Raw genomic sequence first — 12245 nt, forward strand, 5'->3', positions numbered from 1 at the left:
CCATGACAGGAGAAGATTCAAGGCCTACAGAGGTTCAAAGGGCCTAAAGGCACCATGCTCCCCCTAAAGCTGCCCCAATACCCCCAACCTCACTCCCCTCACTTCCCCATATTTTCTGCTATAAGGATGGAGAAGACAGGGAAATAAGAGAGATCTCAGAAGATGTATGTGTTACCTCTGCAATGGGGAAGTGCTTTTCCATACCAGTGATACAACCAAGCTGGCTATCATCAAGAAGCAGAAGGTGGTTAACTGATGTCACAAAAGTTATTAGGATGAAGTGCTGTGAGTCAAGTCTGGTGCTAAGCCAACGTGACTTGGAATGAGCCTGTGTTGTCTTTCAACTCCACGATTCTCCAACAAGCTGTCCCCTCGTGGTAACCGGCCAGCGGCCAGCATCGCCTTGCAGGCTTTTTCCCTTCCAAATGTAAGTCCAATAGATCAAAGTGAGTCTGCTCCCCTGAAAGCTTGAAAGGAAAGCCTAGGAATTGATTGATTTTCTTTGCTCAAGTGGGAGCCAAAGATCAGTCACCACACCCAGGGTGGAGGAAGATGTTGAGGGGCTCTCAGCTTAGGCCTTGGACTCTGGGGCCATCAATCTCACCAGAAGTATAGACAGAGGGAGGCGGGGGCTAGCTCACCAGGCAAAGCCAGTCCTTTGTTATGGAAGGAAGGCAATAAATTCTGATCAACAAGGATAGCCTAGGACCACAACAGGCACCATGAACCTGAGATTGTGGTTTTACGGATACGGACATTGACGTTCCCAAATGTTAAATAGCTTGCCCTTGGTCTTAGGAGGAGGAAGTGGCAGAGATTAGTGACCCCACTGATGTGGTGTGCCAAGACTACAAGAATGAGTAGGTGTTCCTCAGACCAACTGGAACAAGGAAGAGGTCTAAGCTCTCTGAACATGGAGGAATAAAATATTGAGGAGCTGGGACGTTGGGGAATCTTCAAGTTATATTTGACTGTCATAGTTTGCATAGTGTCTTTCCCAGACGCCTGTGTGGTAAAATCTTGGTCTCCACCCTGCTACTATTTGAGATGAGGTAGAAAAATTTCAAAGAGGCCTAGTGAGAAGTCTCCAGATCATTGGGATGTATCCTCGAAGAGGCTGTAGACTTCTCTCTTGTCGCAGGTCATCTCCACTCCGGCGGAGACAGGAACGACACGGGTTCACGCAGTAGCTTCTTTACTTGCTCTCCTTCTTGCAGCTTTTCTTACAACAACTCCCTTTACAACAGCTTCTCTTACTACTACTAGCTTCTACCTAGGGCAAAGGCTAAACAACCCTCCTATACTCCCACCGAATGACCTCATCTAGCTCCACCCCACCTCATCCAATCAGAATTCACACACGCTCCAGGCACGAGCTCAAGTCGGTCACCAATAGGCTGACAGGTCCAGATCACAAGGAACGGTCCAGCCTGGCAGGCAGCCCACACATGCAGCCTCATGGCACATGCTCAGGCAAGGCAGTAAACATCTTGGCCCATGCGGCTACATCCAATTCCCGCACTCTCTTTTCCTTTTTTTTGGTTGCTTTTGATATCTGGCTATAATGTGGTTGACTTTCTCCCACTACCACCACCATCTTGCTACATACCCAACACAGCAACGGCCAATCAACCATCTACAGAAGGTTTTGGGAGCGTGAGCCTAGAAATCTCCTTTTGGTTGTTTCAGGTATTTGTCACAATAACACAAAACTAATTAATTATACCTTCTTGTCAGGCAGCTAGCAAGGAAAACTATCAGGCCTCGGCCAGACAGCATACTCTGTGATTTATCAGCCAGGTGGCAATGGTCGAGAGTATAACCACCTTGCTTTGTTTCCTAGAATAGTGATCCCTGAGGGACATATAATGCCTGACACACAGAAGCCCAACAAATGCTCACTACCGCTGTTCTGGAGATGCTAAATCAAGAATGCAGATGATCGGGGAGAGACCACGAGGAAACAATAGAGAATCATTCAGGATCTTCCTAACGAGTTTGCCCTTTATTTCTCCAGAAAGTCAGAGGAATAGAAAGATGGGCCTGTTAACATTTTCCTTTTCCAAGATCACCCGGGCAGCAATATGATAGAACATGGGTGATGAGCAACGCTCCCCCCCCCCCACACTACACACACACACACACGCACACCTGTTCACCTACAAACTAGGAAGAGTGTGCTTCTTCACTAAACACCAAACCTACCAATATCTTTACCTTGGACCTCCAGTCCCTAGAACTCCACAACTATCTATTGATGAAGCCACCCAGTTTGTGATCTCTTGTTATGACAGTGGGGCCAAGATACTCAGTGTCCTGTGTGGGAGCTGATGCCAGACCCCATTCATTCCCCAGCTTGGGGGAGCACAAGCACTGTTATCAGTGAGCCATCATCCACAAACAGGTCCCACATCCCATCCATAGCTTTAAAGCAGAGGCTCCTGGCCACAGATGTTGCTGACTTTAATGAACGATCTCATGTGGGGAACAGAAGCTTCCGTTGCTATGATCCACCCCTCCACCCCCATCTCAATCATTTCTATAGTCTCTAAATCTTATTTATGGAAGCTTGGCGACCTGAGTTCAACCCCCGGAAGCTGTGAGAAGCAAACACACGCATGCGCGCTTCCTGAAAAAAAGATCCACGGCTCTAAAGGTTCTAAAACATGCTACTTTTCTAACTTGGGAAAATGACGTATTCGAAATGCTGCTTCAGAGGACTGCTGTAAGTGGCAACGGAAGTAGGTTGGGAATTACATAAGAATCTATGCGGAGAGGCGCAAGCTGCTGGACACGTGACCCTAGCTCTCGGTCCAGGTGGAGTTTTTCAAAGACCAAGAAGTAAATTTATATTATTGCTTCCTTTAGTAAACAAAGTAAAAGAGCAGGTCTAAAGGTCAACTTATATGTACACCATATACGTATGATCTCTCCCTCCCTGCGTTCCTCCCTCTGGCCGCTTCTATTCAGGAGCCTGCTCTTCTGTCCCCTTCTGGGCAAATGAAAAGGTGCCCTGCACCCAGTGGTAAGAGCAGGAATGAACAGGGCCCTGAGGAGCCTCAATGAGTCTCCCTCGCTCCTGTGATCAAGCGGGATACAGGAGAGAGCGTTGAGAAATGACTAGGAGGAAGGAACGCTAAGCTTCCTGCACATTCAGACAGGAAATGACTCCGCCACCACAACAGTGAGAATCTTTATGCATATATCTCTGTGATCAGTACAGTTCTTCAGAACTAGACAAAAGAGAGAGAGAGAGAGAACATTGTTCCAAACAGTTACAGCCATAGATCGACATTACAAACTAGGTTTAGATCTAGATCTTTTTGGAGAGGACTGAGGTGCAGTTGACTTCCAGAAAAAGTGCTGAAAGGGTACAGGCAGACTCGGAAATAAACTGCAGTTATTAAGTTCTTCCGGTGTTTGCATACAGTGTCCGACACGTGGGGAAGATGGACAGTCACAACTGCCCCTTTGTACATGCTGTGGGGAGGGGCGGGGGAGGGGAGGCTATTACAGAGTTCTTGTTCTCTAAGTGGCAAGGCTCAGAAGTCCGTCAGTTCACATTGTGATTACCTGGTACAGTGCATGCATGTTATCAGTACAGAGAGCTTTAACAGGAATCTGTTGGGTTTCCTAAATTGACATGGTCATTTTTACCACACACACACAAAAATATTCTTCCAGCTATTCGTTCAACCAATACTCGGCCCATACCCTGTGCTGTCTCATCCGGCTCTTTCTTAAGATATTGGGGGACGAGATACTAAGAGAACAGTTGATAGACAACCCCACCCAATTATCCATCTCTCCCTCCAAACACTAAGACCCTCAAGAGCCAGGGATCTTGGTGGAGAGAGAACCATTTTCTCTTCAAGTCAGTCATGGGGTGTGTGTGTGTGTGTGTGTGTGTGTGTGTGTGTGTGTGATGCTTAATTGGAATGATCAAGAGAAAAGATGATAATTAGGTGGTCGTTGTGAATGAAGTTTAGTAGATAAAAGAAATTCTCTTCTTGTGCTTAACTTTGGGAAACAGTGGGTCTCATCATCTGGGGGTGGCATACAAAGTAAGCCCACGCAACCCCCCACCCACAGCCTTCCCTACAGACAGAGGAAGTGGCCTGCTAACTTCAGATAGAACTCCAGGCCCAAACTGTAACAACTTACCAGCTATTCCATCTTGCATCCTTTGGGGTAAAACTACCATGTGGGGGATTAAATGTGTCATTCCTGTAGTGGTTTTTCATTCAAAAGAGCCCACACAACTCCACTCTATCTGATTAAAAAAATGAGTACTTCTCATTGTAAAAGCCTTCTGAAACCAGATTTGGTTTCAGAAATAGCAAAGCAACTCACTCAAACCAACATTGACGGCTTCAACAGAGTTCCTGGGAGGAGCCAAAGGCTCTGGGAAACGAAGGTAAAGATATCACTGTATTCTGCTAATGATGGTGGAGACGGAGTGGAGAGCCCTTCATTTATCCAAAGGATAGACGCGTGAAGCATGTTGAAAAGGAACTAAATTTTCATGGTGAGGCAGTTTCACAACTCATTCTGTGAACACCATTCCGGGACTCTATACCAGCTAGAGAACGAGCCTTTGAATTAGGAGGCTGTGTATTAAATGGCTTCCTAGTCTTGGCTCATACAAGCTCTGTAGTCAGTCAGTGCGCACGGACAAAGAGCAATAGACCAGCTTGTCGTAGAAGAAACACTGGATTATTTACCGTGAGTTACTGAAGTGCCACTTAACCTGTGTGGCTCAGAGTTCCCAACTGCATAGTAGAGACAAGAGATGCTCTCCCTCTGATCTGCTGGGACCAGGGTAGGAGTGGAAAGACAGAAAGAACATGGGGGAAAGAGGGCCTTCTCCAGAGAAAGGCAGTGTTCAAGTAACAAAGTAACAAAAGTACTGCAACCCGAAACCACAAAATTCAAGTAACAGTCACTGTGCGGTGTTCTGGTTTGGAGCTGTGCATCTGCAGTGGAGAGAGAGCTGGTAGCGATCAGAACCATGTTCAGAGGATGCTGGAGTTCCACACAGAGCCCATCGAGTCCTTGCGAGAAAAAAATGAGCCTCCAGAAAGGTGGCAATCAGCAAACCGTTCAGAGCAGTTGCTTAATGCATAGTCCACCTGTGTCTCTGCATATAGTCTTCAATTTGGCTATTGACTTCAATTTCGTCTTATTTGAAGATTTTCTTTTTCACAGGTAGAAATAGAAAGTTAAAGAAAGGCTATCTTGACATTTTTGCTATGCTTTAGCATATCAATAAAAAATAATCTGAAGACAGGTATTAAAGTATACACATGTGCACGCGCACACACACACACTCTCACCCAAGCACACACAGGCACTCTTACTCATACACACACAAACTCCCTCCCCTCCCCAACAGAGCAGAAAGAGGAACATCAGGAAGTTTTTTTGCAACTAAGAAACTTACTTTCTACGGTTTTAGTTCTAGCAAGCTGGTGTTCGTTCATGCTTGAGTATTAGTGACCTCCTGAGGACAGAAAGGTCAGGGAATGTGTTGTTTCAGGGATCCAAAAAGGCCCTGAGAAGGCCAGAAGAGGGCTTAACAGTCTACAGGTTGTCTTTTCTAAAGAGCTCACAAGGAAAATTGGGGAAACGCCATACTTGAGACGCACAAGATTTACTTAGTCACCAGAATCCACTTTACCCAGCAGATGGGCAAAGGTCCCATCTGGTCCCCACCATGGAACTTCCAATTCCCGTTTGGATGGGGCTGATGGTGCTCAGCTCTGAACCTCTCAGTTCATTCTTATTGGACAAAAGAAACAGGAAGGGCGTAGCCTGCCACGTGAGTCTAGCCACTGAGCCACTTCGAGGCGTCATCGCTTCTTGGTGCTGCTGTTCCCAATGCCGGACTTGTTGAAGCCCCTGCTCATCTGAGGGAAGTGCACGTTTGGGGTTCTTTCTGTGGGGCCATATAACCCCAAATTCCTGGCCGTGGCTGACTTTCGCAGTGGCTTGACACTGGGAAAGGGGCTGAAGATGGGGGTTTTTGAGGTGCTTCCCGGGAGAAGTTTGATGGCAGTCTGGTTTTCTCCAGGGGCATCGGCTAACTCTGAAGCGTGCCGCTGGCAGGGGAAGTGCACCTTGGGTTCCGTTTCTGCCGCGGCATCCCTTTGGTTCAGTTCCAAGGCTTCTAATTTCACCTGAACTGCAGCCACGTCGACGTCAGCATCCCCAAACACTGGCTCCGGAGACTGCCCTTCGATCGTCCTCGGAGTGCTGCCGCCTCCATCACCATCACCGCTGCTGCCTTCACTGTGAGCTGTTACTGTACGACCGGAGGGAAACTCCTCGGCTGCCCCCAAGCTGCTGGCCTTACAGCCTTCACTCTGTTCTTCTATCAGCCCTACCGTGTCTCCGCAGCCTAGATGACTCTTGGTCCTCGGCATGTTCTTTTTGTGGACTCGGATGTGAGTCCGCCATGGAGAGTTGAGCTTTGTCTTAATGTCTTCATAGGGGACGGGAGAGATTTTCCCTCCTGGGTGGCCTGGCACGTGGATCACTGCATTCTTGGCTGCTCTGTTTGTAATTTTCATCTTTTTCCCCAGAAGAAGGTGGTTGATCACGGGAGAACTATTTGCCTGCGATGGGAGGATGCTGGTCACCGGCCCTTTGTCTGAAAGAAAGGTTGAAAGTCCGTATGAAACACACCACGCAGAAACACAGCTGTCTTAACGGCAATCTCACGGAGCATTTCTTCCCCCAAATCGTTTCCCCAAAAGCTGGCAGAGCCATGTGACTGAGGACAGTAGAAACCGAATCAAATCAAACCCTAGTGCCGGGGATACCCAGTCCCACCCTCTTCAGATAGGAGAGCACTGTGGGCTGATACATTATGCTTTAAATGGATGTATTCCCCCCTAAGGGCTCCTGTATGGAAGGCTTGCTCCACAGCTGGTAGATCCAGTCACTGATGACATCATCATGACGTTGACCTAACAGCATGAGGTAATTGTTCCTCACAGGATTTTAAATTGCATCAACTCTTTGGAGGTGGTTAAAGGTGACCCCATAGAAGTGGGTCGTGGGGGAGAGGATGCCACTGAAGGGTGTACCTTGTTCCCAGTCTCTTTCCCTGTGGCTCTGCTTCCTGGCTGCAGAGCTGTGAGCAGTTTTTCTCTACCATAACCACCACCACCACCACCACCACCACCACCACCACCACCACCACCACCTCCTCCTCCTCTTCCTCCTCCTCCTCCTCTTCCTCCTCTTCCTCCTCCTCCTCCTCTTCCTCCTCTTCCTCCTCCTCCTTCTCCTCCTCCTCCTCTTCTTCCTCCTTCTCCTCCTCCTCCTCCTCTTCCTCCCCCTTGTCCTCCTCCTCCTCCTCTTCCTTCCTCTTCCTCTTCCTCCTCCACTTCCTCCTCCTTCTCCTCCTCTTCCTTCCTCTTCCTCACTATCTCAGGCCATGAGGATGGGGCCAACCAACCACAGCCTGAAACCTCATGACCCACAAACCAAACCCAGCCGCCCCTTCCTTCATGCTGTTCCTTCAGTTATGGTCAGTTATGAAGACTCTAACACAGACCTAAAATGGAACAGAGACTCTGCTGGCCCCATGCATTCCTAAAGAAAGCTCAGCTATCCTAATGCTTTTTACAGAGTTTGTCTCTGAAGAGCCACCCTAGAGATCAGGTTATCTAGAAAATCTTTGAAAAGAAAATTGCAAACAATACAATAAACTCTAAGGACATGAGTCATGAGCCATCAGACCCCGAGAGGCAGGAAAGCGACATGCTACACAGTGTGGAAGACACTGTCAGAGGGAATAAACACAGTGGGCTCACATTGACCCAGTGCCTGGCCCTGAATATGAAAACTATGTCCTCAGCTCAATGGGCTTTGAAAGCCAAAAAGCAATTAGAGCAGCAATGTTCTGGGGGACACCGATAGCTTGCTGCCTTCCTCCTCTTGAGGCTGTGACCAGATCCCTATCTGTGGTCTAGCATTTAACACCACGAGCCCCGGAAATGAGGGCAATGGCCGGAAGCATGGAGGAGAAGTCTCTCCATGTGAGCGAAGCTCGCTCTCCCTGATGCCTGTGCTGTGTGGCCGACTTCCCTCCACCTCCTCAACTCTAGTCATTTCCTTCCGGTCACATCTCAGTCTCACTGGAAGCATTATTCACATCTCCACCTCATATGCTGCCCTCTCCCTCAGAGAATTTAGAGTTCTTGGGACAGACATGCCCATTGACTATTCTAATGGCTCCTCTCCCTCCGCTGCCCTGTCCTGAACCTTGCCATCAATACACACACTCACTCACACACACACACACACACACACTCTCTCTCTCTCTCTCTCTCTCCCTCCCTCCCTCCCTCCCTCTCTCCCTCTCTCCTTCTCGCCCTCTCCCCCACCCCCGCCTCTCGTAGGTGCCTGCCTCCTGGTTGTCCTAGTTTCTCACATCCCTCATCCATCCTTACATTGCCAACTAAATGCTCTCCATGTGTGCCGCTCAGCTGAACCTCAGCCTGACTACCCACCATGCGTGCCAGCGTTCCTACACCTTTGCCACACCCCAGAGAAGTTCCAACCCCAGATCTAAGGCCTACATTCTCTTTTCGGAATCCTGGCCCTTCGAGTTCCTGACTTTGGGTTCCATTGGGACCTTGATGTCACCAAACAATCTGTCCTCCTTTCCCCTCTTCTCTCAGACCCTTCAATGATTTATCCAAATCTTAATTACTCTCCTTCATGTTCCTTCTTGTTCTCAAGGCTTCCCCCATGCTCACTGCAAACAGCATCTTTCCTAATCTGCCCAAGGAAACAGGAGCTCTCGGTCTTAAAGACCTTGACTTCTTGTCCTTTTTACCCTAGGAATCTGGGACCTCAGGCCCTCCCTACCCTGGGAATATGGTACCTAAAGTGCTATTCCCATCAACCCTTCCATTCTGAAATCTTTACTGTGCCTTCAAGGTACTCAGATATTTAATCTCATCTGCTGCCGCTTCCTTTAAAACCTTGCTACTCAAAGTCTAGGCCCCACCCAGAGGCTGAAGAAGCCTCGGCAAACAGCAAACTTGCTGGAACGAGTTCTGAACTTCAGCCAGCCTCTAAATGACTGTCCAGGCACCCTAAAATTAAAGAGCCAACGCTCTGTAACTTTGCCTCTGAACACCAATCTCCCCTTATTTAAGGACAACAAAGGGGGCTCTAGAGAAGGGACCATCAGACTTTCTAGACTGTAAATCTCCTAACCACTAGAGCATTAAGCAGCCTTAACCAAGGTGTAAATAAATGGGAATAGCTGTTTTCCAATAAAACTTTATCAAAACAAACAAACTCTACAAACAAGCAGTGGGCAGGACTTGGTCTGTAGCCTCGGTTTGCCAATTCCTGACTAAAGAGCAAGCCATTGGAGTAACTTAAAGCCCAGCAGCAACCGTTCACCATTCTCTCAAAGATGCTTCTGAAAAACAGCTACACAAAAGATGAAAGTTGCCCTGGCTCTCACCCTGGCCTGACCACTCACAATCGCTGTAACCCCAGACAAATGCTAACCTGTTAGCCCTTCCTGGGAGATTGAAGGACAAAGCAAGGAAATGTGTGGGCCAGTGTTTTGAAAGCTAAAACGTTGTCATTGTGGGTTTCCTTCATACTGCTTTCTTACTGACTCAAAGTGGAGTGAGAGCCTTCAGGATTTCCCTATTTTTTTTTTCCTGATGTTTTTTCCAAGTTTTGTTTTTTTGTTTTTTTGTTTTTTTTTTTTTTCAGTGTTTGTCCAAGATCAGTCACATGCTCTGAAATCATTTTCCAAATTTGTACTTTTTGTGAACTCCGTCCAGACAGGCAACATTTTCATTGGGAACAGGAGACTCACTCCCCAATCAGCATAAATTAAACAGCAAGGCAGATTGTTCCCTTTGATTTGGGAGATTATACAGGTGAAAAAGAAGCTTGACAATCCTTGGAAAAGAGCGTTTTCACCGAATGACAGTTGTTCTCCTCATACAGGCCCAAGATTCCAGAGCTAGCAAGATAGGTGAGACACAAGATTTCTTTTTTTTTTCTGTCTCCCGTCTTCTATGGTCACAGCTGTTAAATTACTACCTGACTTAACTAACGAGTGCACACACAGCTGATGACATCCCACTTTCAAATGCTTGCTTGTCTTCCTGTTTGTTTGCAAGTGCATGTGCACATGAATGCAGCTATATGTGGACATTGCACACACCCGGAGGTCAGAGGTCGGCTTTCTGAGTCATTCCCCTGTAGTACCGGGGACTGAGCTCAAGTCATAGAGCCTATGCAAAAACACTCCCCCTCTGTCATCTCACCAGCCCACACGCTTGACTTTCTAAGGTTTCTCAAGTCCAAGGATTGTACAGCTCGGCCACATTTTAATCATTTGTAAATCCCTCTCTGCAAGCACACGCAGTAAATAGGATATGATACCATCCACAGCCTGTTCCTCAGGACCTAAGTAGAACCCAAGGTCCTGTTCTTCTTTAGATCCTGATAAAATAAAGTAGAAAATGAGGCTCTAGATAGGTTGCTGTCGGACACCAGTGTGTGACTCGATGGCTAATCTTCACTGTCAACTGGACTCGGAACCACCTGGGAGACACACGTCTGGGCGTATCTGTGAGGTATCCTGAGAGGTTCCCTGAGGAAGGAAGGCCCGCCCTGAACATGAGCAGCCTTGTCCCTTGGGGTCTTGACCGAATAAAAAAGGAGGAAAGATAGAACATAAGCTGGATACCAGCACTCACCTCTCTCGGCTCTCTCTGCTCCCTGACTGTGGGCGCAGCATAACAGCTGCCTCACATCCCTGCTGCCCCACCCCCAGCCCCTACAGCCCCTCTCACCACCTTGCTTTCCCCTCCATGACAGACTGGGAGCCATCCTATGAGACAAAGTGATCTCTTACTTTGCTACTTTGCTTGTGTGGGCTATCTGCCTCAGCAGTGTGAATTCTGAGGCCATCCTAGGGTCCCTGTATGCGCTGGGATGGAGTTCACACTAATGGAAGCATCCCCTTACCTGCCCTTATGTACACCTGATGGAGCTGCTGCTGTTGCTTCTTCTTAATTCGGGAGTACTGCCGCTTCAGGGCGTTGATGTCCGTGGTCATCCGCTCCATCATCATACTGTTGAACGCTGCATGGTACTCACTCCGACAGGAATTGATGGCTCCTGGGCTCAGCTCTGCGATGTTGTTCGATCTGAGGGTCTGTTCCTCAGTCGCTTCTGTACCCGGGGAAGGAACAAAGTCAGCGGAGGGGACCTGAGCAAATGGGAACCAACTACCCTACAGCCAGTCTTAACCTGCAAGAAATTCCAAACTAGGAAAGCGTCCTCTGGAATTTACCTAGTACTGGCTTCGATTTGCTTCTGCATTCCCTAGTGAGCCTGTGGGTCTGAAAAAAGCCCTGTGGCTCACTGATTTGGTGGGCACTTTTTTCATGCTATAGACATACAATCAACTATCTCCAATTAAAAATCAACGCTGAGCCGGACATGGTAACCTTTATTCCCAGCACTCGGGAGGCAGAGGCAGGCGGATTTCTGAGTTCGAAGCCAGCCTGGTCTACAAAGTGAGTTCCAGGACAGCCAGGGCTATACAGAGAAACACTGTGTTGAAAAAACACACACACACACACACAAAAGATCAACGCTGGGCTGGCGAGATAACTCAGTGGGTAAGAGCACTGGCTGGTCTTCTGAAGGTCCTGAGTTCAAATCCCAGAAACCACATGGTGGCTAACAACCATCCGTGTTCTGGAGTGTCTGAAGACAGCTAAATCTTTGGGCCAGAGTGAGAGGGGTCAACCAGAGTGAGCAGGGTTGACAGGAGCAAGCAGGGCCGGCCAGAGCAAGCAGAGGTCCTAAATTCAATTCTCAACAACCACATGAAGGCTCACAACCATCTGTACAGCTACAGTGTACTCACATACATAAAAATAATAAATGAATAAAATCTCTAAAAAAAATTGCCATTTTCTAGAAAGCCCTCAGAAAAATACAGTACCAAGAGGTAACTACTGTATGAGCATCCTCTCATCTGCATAGGAATGTATTAACCATTTGTAGACATTTTCATTACGTTTTTAAAAAGTAACACCTTCTATAAATGTATGAGACCTGGACCACTGTGTCACAAGAAGCCAATCCTTTTGCACACCTAACAAGCATTTTCCAACTGTGTGTGATGGGTGTTAGGTCTCACCCAGGTACCAGACACCCTTGCTCTGGTGAGTGTGGCA

The 12245-nt window shown here is 47.8% G+C and overlaps 1 protein-coding gene across 5 annotated transcripts in view; it reads right to left on the bottom strand.

Annotated features, from left to right (window-relative positions):
- Nucleotides 1-2846: 2846 nt before the first annotated feature.
- Nucleotides 2847-12245, bottom strand: part of Tbc1d30 (TBC1 domain family, member 30) — an 87826-nt gene continuing 78427 nt past the window's right edge. For 3 of the 5 annotated variants that reach the window (XM_030245334.1, XM_006514253.4, XM_006514254.4), the window contains 3 exons: nt 11023-11229; nt 10435-10494; nt 3178-6652 (listed from right to left, as the gene is read on the bottom strand). In XM_030245334.1, coding sequence (XP_030101194.1) covers nt 5853-6652; nt 10435-10494; nt 11023-11229 — 1067 coding nt within the window. In that variant the 3' untranslated portion in view covers nt 3178-5852. Of the gene's footprint in view, nt 6653-10434; nt 10495-11022; nt 11230-12245 lie in introns of all 5 variants that reach the window. The other 2 variants (NM_001361015.1, NM_029057.2) reach the window with 1 other exon arrangement.

The sequence above is a fragment of the Mus musculus genome, chromosome 10 (assembly GCF_000001635.26).
Source record: "Mus musculus strain C57BL/6J chromosome 10, GRCm38.p6 C57BL/6J".
Taxonomy (NCBI): Eukaryota; Metazoa; Chordata; class Mammalia; order Rodentia; family Muridae; genus Mus; species Mus musculus.